At 55.2% G+C, this 16232-nt stretch overlaps 2 protein-coding genes across 2 annotated transcripts in view; both read left to right on the top strand.

The window, feature by feature from the left end:
• LOC135318451 (cartilage-associated protein-like) overlaps positions 1–7099 on the top strand; it is a 117982-nt gene extending 110883 nt beyond the window's left edge. Inside the window, exons 3-5 of the mRNA XM_064494796.1 lie at positions 86–200; positions 1673–1997; positions 4498–7099. Of these exons, the coding sequence (XP_064350866.1) occupies positions 86–200; positions 1673–1984 (427 nt within the window). The 3' untranslated portion in view covers positions 1985–1997; positions 4498–7099. The remainder of the gene's footprint in view (positions 1–85; positions 201–1672; positions 1998–4497) is intronic.
• LOC105094075 (prolyl 3-hydroxylase family member 4 (inactive)) lies at positions 4504–7099 on the top strand. The gene is made up of 2 exons (XM_031469703.2): positions 4504–4581; positions 5997–7099. The coding sequence occupies exons 1-2, from the start codon at positions 4504–4506 to the stop codon at positions 6144–6146; spliced, it is 228 nt and encodes a 75-aa protein (XP_031325563.2). The 3' UTR covers positions 6147–7099.
• Positions 7100–16232: the final 9133 nt, after the last annotated feature.

The raw sequence follows: 16232 nt of genomic DNA, 5'->3' as shown, positions 1-16232 counted from the left end.
CCAAATCCAGGCTTCTCCATGTGGCTGGTGAGTCTCCAGAATCTGAGGGGTATCTCAGTGCTCCCTCCCACCCCTTCTGTCCCAGGAACGGCCTCTCCAGGGACAAGCTGCTTTGTCCTGCAAAAGCTGGACTGCCAGAGGACTTTCTGACGTGGGGATGGAGACCGAGTGGGAAGTGGCAGGAGTGGAAGGTGTGCAAGGTAAAACCAGGGGTGTGCCTCCCCGTTGCGGGCTGGGGGGCAATTGGAGTTGAGACAGGAAGGGGGCCATTCAAGCATAGCCATTCAAGGAATGCTACAGCAATTAACATCAAAATGGTGGAAGATTCAACCCCCAGGAGGCCTTGAGGCTCAAGGTGGTGGGAGATTTGACTTCGAGCAGATCTTGAGCTTCTTTATACGCCCATTGTAATCTATTAACGTGGCAAATAACATGCCCACAGGCACCATGGCAGTCCCAAGGCTAGCCACGAAAGGTCAAAGAGTGGGAAATGGCCAACATCCTGGGAATCCCAGCCCCTTCCCCAGGCTAGTTACACTGCTCCTTCCACTTATTAACATATGAAGCCACCAAGTCCATAAAAACTGGCAACACGGTGCCTCACGGCTGCTGTCCCCTCTCCCTCCCTCTTTGGAGATGGAGACGGCCCACGCTCTGTCTATGGAATGTGTACCAACTTTTAATCTGAGCACCCAACCCCCACACCTCATGGCCTTTCTCGTGCCTTTCAATGTACCTCTCTGAATAAATCTACCTTTACTCAACTGTGCCTGGCTCTTGAATTCTTTCCTGCACGAAGCCAGGGGCCCACACTTGGGACACTTCCCAGGGGCTGAACCGAAGCCTGGGACACGGCCCTTCTCACACCCCAGATGCATTTTTCCTGCATCAGAGTGACCTCTTCAGGGCTGAGGGTGGAGCGTGAGCAGGAAGACCGCTGTGATGGAAGGAAGACCAGGTTCCAGGGCTTGGGCAAAGCAGAGGGAGGTGGGACTTCCCTCAATTTCTTGGTCTTAAGGGGGCGACGGGAGGTGCCGTGGTGCTGTCTTTGTGTGGGAGGGGCTTTCTGGGCTCCCCATCCCTGCGACAAGCCTTCCCACACCCACTCACCATCTGCCAAGGGGAAGACTCCCAGGGGCAGGAGGTCAGGGACTCAGGACACCGCTGAGCTTTCTGAAAAGAAAGGAGACGCAGCTCTCAGCCCCTCAGGGACCCTGACCCAAGCCACCACCCCGTCTTGCTGACCCCAGTGCCCGGCGCTAAGACCCAACGGATACGCCGGCCGGGCTGGGCCCTGAGTCAGCCCGCCCAGCGGGGACGCCAGCTGGGCAGGGAGAGCCGGCGGGCACAGAGGGGGCAGCGGAGGGGGCCTGGCTCAGGCAGTGTGGGGGCTGCTGCTGGGCAGCACCAGGGCGCAGTACGAGTACAGTTTCCAGGGCTTCCCGCCCGAGGACCTGATGCCCCTGGCTATGGCCCATGGGCACGCGCTGGAGCAGGATGAGGGCGAGAGCTGCACTACGCACAGTTCCAGGTGAGCGCCCGGCCGGCGCCGGCCACCCTGTTGGGTCGGGAGGAGCGCGGCTCTCACCCAGCACCCTGACCGCCGAGTCTTCCCGTGCGCTTGGGGCTGCGGGCTCTGGCCCTGCCGACCGGCTCTGTCCCCACCCTGCAGGCTAACCAGCTGGAGAAGGCGGTGGCCGCGGCCTACACCTTCATCCAGAAGAACCAGGAGCATGTGATCACCACCAAGTATCTCAACTACTACTCGGGGCTGCTGGACGCCGCCGAGGGGCCCCTCCCAGACTTGGAGGCCCAGCCCGAGGAGGCCGTCTTCCTCCGGGCTGTGAAGGTCTACAACAGCGGGGGTTCCCGCAGCAGCACGGAGGACAGGGAGCGGGCCCTGGCCGAGTACCTGGCCATCTTTGCCTGGTGTCTGGCTGGCTGCGAGGGGGCCCACGAGCAGGCGGACTTCAAGGACTTCTAACCAGCCAGAGCAGGTATGCCCTCACCCAGACTCCTGTGGGCACCCATCTCACCCACAGGCCCTGCTTCCCAGAATTCCTAAGTTCCCTTAACACAAATATTCATTCCATACACATTTATGGAGCCCCTACTAAGTGCTTGGGAGGCGGAGCGGAATAGTGTCATCCCAGCCGTCAGAGCCTTTAGGTGCTAACAGGTCATCTGTCACTGGGCGCAGAGGGCTACAGTGGGGAGGATCCAAAGTGCTGGGCATCGGTGCAGAGAGGATGTGATATCCCAAAAGGGTCTGGGGAGGTTGGGGTCACAGGCCTTCCACGCAGAGGGAAATGTCGGTGCCAAGGTGCCGAGGTGGGAAACAGCCCAGCAGGTGTGTGCAGAAAGCAGTTTGCGGCCAGAAATCACACCTGGGGATTCTGAAAGGCAGAGTCCCTCAGCAAGGGCAGAAAGGACTTTCCTGAGATTCTCTCACTGGGCTTCGGTCCTACTTCCAAACCTCACCTGCCATTCTCCCAGGATGCCCTGGCTCCCTCTGGCTTGGGGGTGGTGCCCAGCCCACAGCAGTCTTCCCCAGCATCACCTGTCACTTTACACACATTATCTCATGTGATCAGGAGGCAGAGCTGGGATTGGAAGTCATTTCTGTCATCCATATCATTGGATGTGGATGGAGCTGGTCAGCACACCAGCTCCTCACTGCTGCCACTCACCCCCACCAGATCTCTTTGCAGAATCCCTGTAGTGCAAGGTGGACTGTGAGGCCAACTTGACTCCCAACATGGGTGGCTACTTTGTGGAAAAGTTTGTGGCCACCATGTATCACTACCTGCAGTTTGCCTAGTACAACAGTGAGCCTCCTGGCGGGCCTGGGGCGGGGGAGAGCACTGTGTGGGGAGTCATGCAGAGTCATAGGGCACTGTCCCTCAGAATTGAGGACCCTGGGTGATGGGAGGGAAGGCTAGAGTTACTGGGGCAGGTGAGAGGCTTGTGGGAGGGAACAGAGAGCAGCCTCAGGGGAGAATTCCAGGGCCTCTCAGGTAAATGACTAGATAGCCAACAATTGCATAGCACTTGACAGTTTACAAAGCCCTGCTACATCTGTTTACCTCACTTGATCCTCTCACAAACTGCCAATAGCTGACATTACTGGGCCCATTTTTCAGATGAGGAAACTGAGGCTCATAGAAGGCAAGGGGCTATTAGTCACATGGCCAATAAAAGGTAACACCAGGACTCAAGGTTCTTCTCAGTTGAGGGAGGTTCTGGCATCAGCTGGGGCTCAGATGGACGATCTCCAGGGTCTCTGCTACGCAGAGATGCCCAGATTCAGACAGAGGCTGGAGCTGGATTAGAGGAGCTGAAGACCAGGAGATCCTTTGTGGGTCCAGCTGGCTAAGAGGTTGAGGGCTGGGCCACTGGCCTCTGATTTCCCAGTCCCCTCATCCTCCAGCTGTGTGAGCTGGAGCCTTTGACCTAACCTCTCTGTGCCTCAGATTTCTTGTCTGTAAAATGGGGATAACAATAACAGTGAAGCTTACATGAGCTACACGGGGCATAGGAGAAGTTCTAGATTGCATTATTATTGGGTGGGGTGAGTAGCTCAACAGATATTCTGGGAGGCAGCTGGGGAGCCAGGGGCACTGGACTAAGTTGGGAGGTAGGGGTGGGTTAGGTGAGGGTTACCCCTGAAGGTGGGGAAGTGCCAGGGCCACTCCTCCCTCCTGTCCTGCCTGCAGTGAACGACGTGCGCCAGGCCGCCCGCAGTGCCGCCAGCTACGTGCTCTTTGACCCTGGAGACAGTGTCTTGCAGCAGAAGCTGGTGTATTACTGCTTCCACAGGGCTCGCTGGGGCCTGGAGGAGGAGGCCTTCCAGCCCAGGGAGGTGGGCATCAGGACATGTGATTTGATAAAAATATCCTGGCTTCCTCCAAAGGCAGGATGAGAGATGAAAAGAAAGAATATGGTTTGTGGTTGCAGTCCTGGGTTCAAACCCAGCCCCACGAGCTGTGTGGTCCTGGGAACACTGCGGACCTTTCTGAGTCTGTTGCCTCACCTGCAAAATGGTGGTACTGCCTACCTGACCAGCAGTGCCTGGGAGGCAGGAGGTAAAAAATACCTGTCTATTCCTGTCTGCTCCCCTTCCCACCCTCGTCATCCTCACTGCTGGCCTTTGGCCTTCTTCCCCAGGGACCCCCTAACCTGGACCAACTGAGGAAACTCCTTGGGAGTCCAGGGCAAGACTGGCAAATATGGTACACATGGTGTCACTCCCGATTTCCTTGTCAGTGGCAGACAGTGCTAATTGATCAAGGCATTCTTTTTCACTGAGCCCTCAGAATCCTTCTTACTTTTCAGCACCTTAAGCAGCTATGGTTTTTCAGTCAGCGTGGAAACTGACACCTGTTCCCGGGTCCTTGAGCTGGAAAAGGGCCAGAGGACCCAGATCCTAGGAGCTCTGGCTCCTCCACCATCTGGCAGCAGGGCCCAGCTCACCTCACTTTCCTTCCCTCCGCCCAGGAGGCCATGCTCTACCACAACCAGACAGCTGAGCTGCAGGAGCTGCTGGACTTTGCACACATGTACCTGCAGGCAGATGATGAGGTTAGTGGCCCCCTGCCCTATGGGGCTGGATGGTGATAGAGACTCCTTGGTCCTCTTCCTGGGGCTGCTGTGCCAGAGCTCAGCCCCAGCTCTTGGCAGTCGGCTATTGGGAAGCAGAGAGATTTCACCTATCCCTTATTTACGCCTGCCCTTCTCTCCCCACTCCATGTTCTCATGTCCCCTCTTCTGTCCATGTCTAAATCTTGCTTCTCCTGGACCCAGCTCGGGTTGACACCTCCTCCAGGAAGCCCTTGCTGCCCATCCTGACTCTGTCTTCTGGGCTTGCAGTGCCTCCCTGCACTGGAGTTACTTGCAGTCCTCATCCATCTCACCCATCCCCTTCTCCACCTAGCCTCCTAGAGGACTGTGCTCCATGACAGGGGACCAGGGTATTCCCAGCTTTCCCACAGCACCTGGCACAGAGCTGGGGCTCAGAAACTGAGTTTGAATGAACCAGTGAGTGGATAAATGGATAAATGAATGCAGGACACCAGGAAGGAAGGACCACAGTGTGTTATTACATTGATTCTGAATGAGGGCTTGAGAGCGTGAGTTCTCTGAGGTGTTGCTGCCCAGCACGTATTTATCCATTCCCTCTTTTCTTCATGCACCCATGTCCCCCTCATCAAACACAGTGACCGGGTCTGCACTGGGAGCAGGTAGGCTTTGGTGCTAGCCAGTCTTGGTTCTACCACCTCCCAGCTGGGCAACCTCCAGGCAAGTCTTAGGTAACCCTCAAACTTCCATTTCTTTATCCGTTGAATGGGGAGAATAATGCCCATCTCACACTGTTGGGCTGAGACTCAAATGAGATCCAGCATATAAAGCACTTAGTATAGAGCTGGCACACAGTAGGTGCTCAAATAAATCTTGTTGCCTGCTCTTTGCCAGACACCATGCTTGGGCCAAGGGTAAATTCACGAAAGGCACAGTGTCTTGCCCAAGCAGCTTACTGATGCATGAATCACTATGCAATGGGAGAGGCCATCACAGGGCACTGGAGGTGGCCTCCAGACCAAGCCAGGGTCATCAGCAAGGACTGCATCCTGGAGCTGATGCCTTGCATTGGAGGGATAAACAAGAGCTATCCAAGGTGTTCCTGGTTGGGAAATAGCATGAGCAGACAATATTCAAGGACTAGCAGTATTCCCTGGGTATTTATGCTGAAAAGGTGGGCTGTAGAGAGGGCAATGCTGACAGTAACACTGAATCTCTGCCAATGGAGCAATTCACACATCAGTTCAGGGAGGGGGCAGTTTGGGAACAGGACTTTGAGAGAAACCCTCAAATCATTCCTGTGTGAGATCTTGAGGCTGGGAAGGAGGGGCTTTGGGGATTGATGGGATGGGAGGGCCCCCTTGGCCAGGAAGGGGGCCCACCTGGGTTTGTGCCTGCTGTGACCTGGCTTCTCGTAGATGGAGCTGGAGGAGACAGAACCACCCATGGAGCCTGAGGACCCTCCATCTGATACCGTTTGGGGGGAGGGCGACTACGAGGAGAGCATCTATACTGACTGGTGGCAGGAGCCGGATGCCAAGGGTGATGAGGCTGAGGCCGGTCAGTGACTTGATCCTGGTAGAAGGGTGGGGATGCAGCCTGGGATGGAGTTTGGAGACAGCGGGATCCATGCCCCTCGCTGCAGACTCTGTGGAGTAAGTGTAATGGGTGTTGGCACGTCTCCTCTGGGAACTTCTAGCCTGTTAGCAACTCCCTTCCCCCTTGGTGGAGGACGACAGCAACTTTCCTAGAGCAGGGACCAACTGAGACCTGTTCCTGGGGAGCCTCACTGCTCCCTGACCCACCTCCCCTGAGGACAGCACCCAGACACCTGTTGGGAACGGGGTGGGGGGCTAATCCCAGTGCTCTCTCCTTTCATTTTCAGAGCCAGAGTCTGAACTAGCAAGAGAAGAGGGCCCCCCTGCACCTCTCAAGAACTTGGGAAGCCTGGCCCAGTGGCACCACACTCACTGGCATGGGCAGCAACAAGAACTATTTATTAAACATGTAAAATGGACACAGCTGAGCAGGCCGCATCCTGTCCCACCTGGAAGCACTGCTCCCCACGCAATGGAGAACAAATCTGACTCCATATGGATCAGTTCCTTTAGTTTGAACCACTGTGCCCTGCTTTCTAGGCTTAGTCTTGCTGGCTCTGCACCTTTTGTGAAACTATGTTGCCTTTAGCCTGAAATATACAGGAGAGCCTATTCTCAGGATCTGACTTTTAAGGATGTTATTAGCACTCCACTTTTGGAGAGATGGAAGTTGCAAAATAGAGAAAAAGCTTTGTTTTGTTGGAGGTTTACAGGGCACCATGGCCTGACCCACAGGAACGGCTGCAAGAACAAAGAATTCCTGCAGGAAGAAGCTTGCAACAACCAACCACACTCCATTCCCATTTTTTTGTATAAAAGAAACCTATATTCTGACTAGGGGAGGGTGATTCTCCAAGACATTAATCGGCCATCCTCTTGGTCTGCCTGCTTTCCGAATAAAGTCGCTATTCCTTGCCCCAACACCTCATCTCCTGAATTATTGGCCTGTCGTGCGGCGAGCAGAAGGAGTTTGGACTTGGTAACCCCCAGACCCCTCCTGCCTGTTTCTGGATCTCTGGACCACAGGATGATGGTGCTGCAGCTGCTGACAGCCTGCCCTCCTCCCCATGCCCCCTAACCCAGTCTCCTGAAGGAGAAGAGTCCAGCTCTTCCTAGTTGGGGTCTCAGCCTGAATTGGAGAGACAGCACAGGGGCTGCTGGCATCAGAAGAGCACTGGACCAGGAGTCCAGAGGTTCCTGGCACACTGGCAGCGGGTGCTCAATAAACATTTCTTGTTGGGAGAATCACAGCATTGGGGTCTGGTCTCCCCTGGGTGGCGTGGTGAGGGTGCAGGTCCTTCCCTCCCTCTGCACCCATCTCCTCTCATCAGTAAGTGCAGAGGTGGGGGAGGGGCCATGGTTTGGCCTCTAAACCCTGGGTGTTCGTGAACGGAGGAGCAGCAGCCCGAAATTGCAGTCTGCCGCCAGAGGGCGTGAGTCCTGGGAAGATGGTGGTTTCAGATTTCTAAGATGGGATGTCCTGTATTTTCCTAGGTCAACATTGCTTCACTCAGGGACTGGGGGAGGGGGGCCAAGAACATTTACTTCCGATTTTTACTTTCCAAGCATTTACTGACCCAGGTTCCTTCCAGTCAGAGCGAGCATGTCCTGCCCTGTCCTGCCTTCTCTGCTCATTCTCCCATTCATTCCACAGTAGGGAACTGCCTTCTCAGGACCCAGAAGGGCCCTAGGGATACGGCTTGATAACAGGAGAGTTCGTAGTGGCAGTGGGACTGCCAGACTGTCTTGCCCAATCTTGCATTGCTTCTAGGGGGCAGAGTCTGGAGGTAGGGTGAGGGTGATGCCAGGTGGCTACCACCCTGTCCCCAACAATGTTCCAGAGTGGGCAGATGGGGGCAAAGGAGTCTCTAGGGAGGGACCCTTGGCCAAGGCCAACTAGGTGACAGCACTGCCCCACTGCCCACGTTTCTGGTCTCCCGGGGACAGGGTGGTAGAGGAGGCTTCTCTTACCACGGGTGGAGCTGAAGCTGGTAAGCCCAGTTCTCACCATCCACACCCCTGCCCAGATGTGCTAGGTAACCTGGTCTGGGTCCTGCCCATCTCTGTGCCCAGGAGGACTCCCTGCCCCACCCCATGCACTTCTCCGGGCTTCTGGTGAAGGAAAGCCACAGTCTGAGTCTAGAGCACAGGCAGGTCAAGGCTGGGGGCGTGGGTGATCTCACTTTTCCCTCCCTCCCATAGGTGGGTCTGCAGCGGTGGCGTCTCCAGAGAGCTCTCAGGTGCCAGGCTGGCCCTGCCCCACCCCAGCACTCTCATGCTGCTGTGTTGTCAGCTTCCCCCAAACCCCGCCCCCTGTCTCTGGGAGGGGCTGGTCCTTCGGAGGGTGGGGAGCGGGGACGTGCTAGAGCGTGCCTGCGTGAGTAGGAGCTTTGGAATCTGGACGGCTGGGTGTGAGTCTGAAAGCGCCTGTATGCCTGAGCGAGGAGGGCTGTGGGCTTCTGTCTTGTGGCGATGTGCGGGTCTGGGTGTGGGCGTGTGCCTGTGTGCACGCATCTGAGAACGTCCGTGGCAGCGTCGTGGGCGACTGAGCATGTTTGCACACGCGTCCCGGAGGGTGCGCGCATTTGTGACTGTGATTCCAAAGGTTCTGTTCTTTCGCTCAGCACGTTATCTATTTGAGCGCCTACCCAAGCACCCTGCCTTCCTGGAGCTTGTATTCCAGCAAGGAGACAGGCAATAAACAATGTTATAAGTTATCTGGCTATGATAGATAAGTGAGATGTAAAAATAGAGCAGGGTGAGAAGACCAGGAGAGCTGGTGCAGTTTAAGAAGTGTGTTGATGTGTGTGTCCAAGTGTGCATCTGAGAGTGGCATCTGAGTGTGAGGGTGTGTGTCAGAGGGTGTCCCCTAGGAGCAGGAGGCTGCCCCTCTCTAGGCATTCATGTCCATCCCGCCGGTTAGGCCAGGCCCTCCCCTTCCAGCGTCCCTTACTCAGCTCCTCTATCCCCGGCAGCCACCAGCCCCTCCCACATCTCCCTGATGCCAGCGTCTCCCCATTGCCCAGCCAGCTCCCCAAACCGGTGAGACCGAGTTCCAGCGAGTCCCAGCGTGGGCCCTCTGGGGCCCTCCAGCCCATTGTCCCAACCCCACCCAGCCCAGACGCCCTCGCCTCCCCCACATCTGCCTCACTGGGCCCTCTCCTTACCCTGCCCCCAACTCCCCCACCCAGCATCTCAGCAGTCCTAGGATCTGTAGCATAATAAGTAGATTAGGGACAGCCAAAAGGGCACTGGGGATGATGACCTAACACAGAAGGCCCAGACTCAGATGCCATAGAGGTGTCCTGGACCCAGAAAGACCACATCCTGAGGAAAGCATCACTGCTACAATGTATTGAATGCCCACCATGTGCAGGCACTCGACAGGTTCTTTACCTCAAAACAGTCTTGCAACCTAGATAGCAATTCCCTTCTGCAACAGGTGAGGCTGATGAACCAGAAGCAACCTGTCCTTAGGATGTCAGGTGGGGCCTCAGGGGAGGAAGGTGAGGGCTAGATGTGGAGACAAAGCCCCCACATTGCAACAGCTCACCAAGGGAGGCAGAAAGTTCCAGAGGGAGAGAGGGAAGGAGGGAGGAGGAGAGAGGAAAGGAGAAAAGGAGAAAAGGGAGGAAGAGCAAGCAGTCAAGACTCACTCTCAGGTCTGATTCCACAGCCTGGTCCCACCTCCCCTTGTCAGCTCCCTGGGGCTGAACCAGATCTTAGAGGGCCTGGGGACAGACTTGCTGGGGTCATTTAGACCGCCCTCTTCTTTAATCCTGAGGAGTGATGGCCAAAGGGAGAGTCCCATGGGATCACCCAAAATTCCAGTAAATTCCAGTGGAAGAATTTCCCCGTGAGCTTTGAGAAATAGTTGTTGAAGTCTCACCCTAGTGTTCCCCTTCTCTGGGAGAGTAGGGTTCCCCTAGGAGGAACCTGTGTCAGAAGGCTGTGTCCAACTGGCACTGGGGCCAACCTCATAACCTTACTTGAGGGGGTGGTGTCCTGGCAGCTGCAGGGCCCAAGGCTCACGCAGCTTCCCCACTCAGGGGCCTCCATCCAGGCCTTCTTTTCCAACTTCTCTCCAAGGACAGCTCCAGCAGATGGCCCCAATTTCATGGATGGGGAAACTGAGGCCCAGGGAGAGTAGATTGGGGCCCAAGGCCGGGGCTCACTCTAAACTAGGCTGGAGCAGCTCTGTCTGGCTTCTTCCCATGATCAAGTTCCCAGATGACTTGGGGATCTGATGTGAGTATTCTGAGGGCTGGGGCTGCCCACCGCAGCCAGCTCCAGCCCAAACGCCAGGTCTAACCTGTGGACACATCATCCCATAATCACCACCTGCCTCGGTCCCAGTTGGCACTGGGGTGCCTGGATAGCATCTCTTCTGACCCCAAAACAGCCTTTGGGGTGGGGCACCTCTCACCCCCATGACTCAGATGGAGAAACTGAGGTAAGAGGACATGGCTGCCTGTTTACCCCTCCCCCCCCAAATACTCGAGCCTCTAAATCTGTGGAAGAACTCACTCAGATAGGTCCCTTAGCAAAGAAGAGGCCAAGAGAACTTGACATTTTCTATTTTGGGTCACCTTTTCCACCTTTCTTTTAATAAGAAGAGTGTAATGTTATATGCCTGGAGCAGAGTAAGTGGTAGCCATTCCGGATTCCTTCCTTTTCTCTTGATCATCTGGCTAAATCCTGGTGGCCTTCTTGGAGGAGGAAGCTAGGAAGGAGCAAGGTTTAGTCCATATAAGTTGGGAGTCTGGCTTTTTTCCCAGGCCCTGGGTGGTGTGGGGAGCAGGGAGCTTTTTGGAGGCTTCACAGTCATGAAGGACATCCCATTAAAATTTGTTATTTCCAAGTGAGGTTATGCACATGGTTACAGACATCGGGACAAGGAATGAAGTCAGAAAATGCTTGTCATGTAACTCTAACCTTTAGTGGAATTATTTTGATAACCTTTTTTTTTTTTTGGTAATACCTTGGTATCCTCAAACATGGAAATGTCCCTAGCCTTGGAGCTCCTCCCCCACCCCAACACTCCCTCTGGAAGGAGCTGGCTCCTCACAACCCTCATCAACAGCCAGCTCCAGGCTTCACTGGCCCCCACGCTCCCTGCCCCTCCCCCGACGACTTCCAGGTTCTCCGCTAGGGCCATAAATTATCCATGAGCTGTACGTTGGCTGCTTCTTCAACTGGAGCCTGAAGTGCTGATGAAATATGCAGCGATCTCAACTCTCAAATTCCCTGGGGTGCGCGGGACAGGACTAGGGAATCTGGGATTAAAGTACAAGGCTGGGGGCCTCCAAAGCCTGGCCCCAGTTCCCACCGAGGTGGAGTCTGGGACAGGGAGAAAGGCCAGAGGGCGGGAGGAGGTGGGGGAAGTCTCTTTGCACAATTGATCGCTGTGGGTCTGTGTAGTGCCCTCCTGGCTTAGAGGAAGTGAGGGGAGCTTACAGATTTAGACCCCAGAGGAGGGCTGGCCAGCCCCTCCCCCAGCCCTGGCTCTCTAATCTGGAGGTTTGCCTGAAGTCACACCTCCAGCTGACTTCTCACAAAGTTGGTTCTCATCTGCCTCCCCACCCCCACTGCCAGGATTGTGCTTGTGTGACCTTGGGGAAATTCCTCTCCTGACTCCAGACTCAGTTTCCCCACATATACAAAGAAGGGGGCCCTGATTAGACTACTCCTCCTTCTTCCCAAGGGCTCTCAACAGGTAGGGGAGAAATTCCTGCTGGGTGCGCGCGCGCACACACAGACTCACACAGGCTGGTGTGCGGGCAGGGGAGGGGTGGCCTCTCCGTGGGAAGGGCGCCTGTCGGGACAAGCACCTCTCCTGGCTTGCTGGGGGAGGGAGGGGCAGGCAGGCTGGAGGGCGGGTGGGGCCCCAGCTGTGTCAGCCTGTGGGTGGAGTCACTCAGGCCAGGAGCAGGAAGCAAGGTGACTCAAGTGGCAGAGCCTCGCCATCCCCTCAAGCCACTCAGGGCAGGGCAGGGCAGGGGTTGCTCGGAGACCCAGCTCCAGAATACAAGAATCGTGATGCTTGGGGCCCACCCTGATGGGCTCCTGAAGCTCTGAGATGGAACCCTGGGGGGCTGGGTGCAGGTAAGGGGTGGGGTGACCCGGGAATAAACATTCTCTGGAGAGGTCCTGACCCTCCTCCCCCTCCCCCACCAAGGGCCCCTGGTATCTCGCCCTGGCCTGTGCTATTTCTGGCCCATTCTATCTCTGTTTTCTTGTCTCCCTGTTTTCCCTTTGACATTCCATCCCCGCCCACACGCCTGGCAGTGGAGTGTGGCTGGACCTGCCTCTGTAATTAAGAGCCCCCCCCCCAGGCTGGCTGGGCACACACCCACAGGACCAGGCTGTGGGCAGCCTCTGGTGTCGAGGCTCCTCCCCTGGACAAAGGGCGGCAAAAAATGGCAAGAGCACCCCCTCCCTCACCTCCGGGGCCTGCACCGTCTTGCCCTGCTCCTGCTCCCGCTGATGCCAGGGCCCACTCCAGCCACAAGCCCTTGGGAGGCACTTCTGCCACCAATATCCTCTCCCCAGTCCTGAAGGGAACCCCCTGAGCAAGTCCTCCCACCCAAGCACCAGTGGGCAGGGGCAGCGGTGCAAAAGGAGTCCCATGGACGGAGATCTAAACAAGTTACAAGTCAAGCTAACTGTTAAGTAAGACACCGGACCAGTATACCTCCACGGGGACCCGAAAGGACAGATGGAATTGAGAATTCTGACTCCTCAGAAGGCGGCAGCCTCTGGGAAAACTGCTCCCTGGCCTCCAGCCCCTGGGCCATCCCCTTCACACTCCTGGCTCCCCTCACACCACAAAGGGCCTCCAGCATGCGTGTAGGCACCCCAGCTCGCGTGTCCCTGGCGTGTGCATCCCTTTCGCACAACTGCCCCTCGTCACCTCTTTGCCTGAGTGTGCGCACACCAAGCAGTGCTGCTGTCCAAACAGGAGGAAGAGCCCAAGTAAGAGACCCCCCAGGCCCCAGAAGCAGGGTTGGTGCTGGGCACGTCCCCAGAGTGTGGTCTCCAAGGGGAGAGGTGCGAACTCTGTGTAGGCCCGTCCCCTTGGCCCTGTGTGGAGGGGCGCAACCCCGGGACGACTAGAGCAGGGGCCTTCTTAAGGGCAGGACCCGGGACAGAGGCCCCCGCCCCAAGTCTAAGGCTGGCTCTGCCCCGTCTGCCACCAGGAATGGCTTAGGTCTGTGCTCCTTCCCCGCTGCTGCGACACCAGGGGAGAGCGGCTGTGTGCTGAAAAGGGACCAGCATCAGCCTGAAGTTTAGCATCGCATCTGTTCACCAGGTCTCCCCACATGGAGGTGGCCATCCCCCCTTAGGCTGCAGAGGAGGGAAGAAGGGTGTGTGTGTATCTGAGTGTGATGGGGAGAGAGCGTTGACGAGGCCGGCCTTTGCATATCTGGATCTGTGTCCCTGAGTATATCCGTAAGGGGTGTGTGCGTGCATGTAGTGTGTGCAGATCTGTATGTCTGCCTGCCTCTGTCTGGGAAAGGGGACCCCACAGAGAAAGGGCTGGTTGTGAACACACAGCAGAAACTCTTGCACCTCCTTATATGGCCCAGAGGCCTCGTGGAGGATGAGAGGAAGGGAGGTGAGCGGAGGAGGGCAGCCTGGCTGCCCGTTCACCTTCCCCAGGAAGCACCTCCCCACCCTCCCACCAGCTCCCCTCATTGGACCTCTCCTTGCCAGTAGCTCCTGTCTCTGGGATGACTTGGGTGCCCTTTCCTTCTTTACTCGGGGGCCCTAGAAAGCTGCAAGGTTGAATTAACCATATGTGTTCTTGGGGGCCCAAGGAGTCTGTTTCCACAGAGCTCCGGGCAAGAGAAATGAGTTTAAACCACAGGGATGTGAATTGAGGCTAGACCCCAGAAGGAATTTACCAGTGTTAGAATAAGGAGACAAGGGTATTCATATAAGGGAGGCTGGAGAATCTCTTTTCCTGGAGATCTGTCAAACAGAGAAATCCCTGCCTTTAAAGGCTTGGAGGCAGGGGACTGGGTAAGATGGTCTTGTGGCCTTTTCCTTCAGGTTCAAGCTACAGAGAAGACTGTGGCCACAGTGACTCTCATCCCTCTCTCCGGCACCTCCTTGCCCCATGAGACCGCATCCAGCTGATTCTAGTAAACATCACTTTCTGATTCTTTTCTGTATCCTACAGATGAATGAATACTCAGTGACTACCAGGGAATAGTAGGTGCTTAGTAAATGTGCAGAGAACCCCTTGGTCTGGGAGGCACAGCTCTTAGCCCAGTTATTCCTGCTGCAGTGGTGCCTTCACCCAGTCCCAGCCTGAGTGCTGAGCTGTGGGGCCAGCTTGTTACAGCATGTTCCAGACTGACATTCAGGGCGCATTCTGGGGAGACACAGAAACACACAGATACACAGACTTTATTCTGAAGCCTTATTTCTGCCCCTCCAGCCCGGCCAGGCTCTTCCACTCCTCTGCAGTCAACTAGCCCTGCTGCCTGTATGATGAAGTCAGGAGAAAGGAAGGGGTTAAGCCAGGCTTAAGTCTGGGAAGTGGGTGTGTGTCTGTGTGTTGTGTTTGTGCAGGGTGTGTGAAGTGGGCAGGGGAAGATGGGAGGTGGGAGAGGAAGGAAGTGAAGCCCTGGTAGAGGCAGGAGCCTAGGACTGGGAGCTCTTTTCCTCCCAAGCTCGGGACTACATGGCAGGGTGGCAAGTGGGTGGGTGGAGTAGGGATAAGGTGGGGAGAAAGATGCCGAGATAAACTGGAAGACGGGGAGTAAGGGAAACAAAACAAAGGGCAGTGGCCCTGGCGTGTGGATGGTAACTGATCAGGGATGTTGATGTCTCCCTAGCCCCTTCTTGGATGGCACAAGCCTCAGAAGTGAGACTCTCACCATCATTCCTTTCTCTGGTGGAAACAGTCAAGAATGCTGCTGATGTACGTTCCCCCAGTGCATCTTGCATGCTAGCTTTGGGAATATAAAGCTTTTTTAAGGAGGGACCCTTTCCAGAACAACCACCTGTCCAACATCGATGCACCCAGAGTGACTAAGATGACCTATTTACACTTGGCTCTCTGGAAGCCCTTGGAGGGTTGGAGTCATTTTGATTTTCTGTGTCATCAGTGTCTAGTCCAGTACCTAGCATACAGCTGGTGCTCAATACTTATGTGTTGATGAATGAATATCTGTAAGACCCTTAGCATGCTGTACAGCCACCAGCAGGCATTCATTTCATCAACCACAGAAAGGAAAGACCCTTGTCTATTGGGAAGCTCTTTCTGATTACTCCCCCAGTATCTTCCACTACTGAGGGGCCCGCTGCCCCGCTTCTTTTATGCCAGTGTTGATTTCCTTTAGATCTGCTGCCTGATTTTTGTCCCACCAATACTTTCTCTGTCACAAATCATTTCTCTTCTGTCTCTCCCCAGAATATTTGTTTTCACCTTGTCTCCAGCCCCTCCCCACTGCTTTGACATTTTGTGTCTGTGCTGTTATTCCACCAGGAGAACATGTGGTTTGGTGGGCCTTGAAATTATAAGAGAAAGGGGTTCTAGTTTAAGATATGCCATTTTATAGTTTTGTGACCTCTCTGAAGCTGTTTCCTCATCTTTGAAAGGAGGATCATTTTGTTGCCCTAATAGTGTTCCAGAACTGTCATGAGAATTAAAAAAAACAAACACCCTCATATCATTAATTTAAATTTAGCAATTGTCCAAGTGATTTCACAAATCTTCCTTCACCCCCATGAGAGTTAATGTACCCATTTTACAGATGTGGAGAAACAGGGTGAAAGACAAGTAACTTGCCTAAGATCACATAGCTACTAAACAGCAGAAGCCAAATCCAAGCCTTCTAATTCTAAATCTCATGATCACTGCATCTTTGGGGAAAAAAAAAGTCCAATCCAGAAAAATGCCTATGAAATGCTATACAAATATGTTATTACCACTTTGCAGCAAGGGTGAATAAGCCCAAAGAAGCAACATGCCTGACGCTAAGTTGGCTGGCCAGTGAAGGCGTCTGCTCTTTCCCATGGAGCCCCCTGACTCACCTGTTGGAC

This window comes from Camelus dromedarius, chromosome 16 (genome assembly GCF_036321535.1).
Source record: "Camelus dromedarius isolate mCamDro1 chromosome 16, mCamDro1.pat, whole genome shotgun sequence".
NCBI lineage: Eukaryota > Metazoa > Chordata > Mammalia > Artiodactyla > Camelidae > Camelus > Camelus dromedarius.
This window is presented reverse-complemented; position numbering and strand designations above follow the sequence as displayed.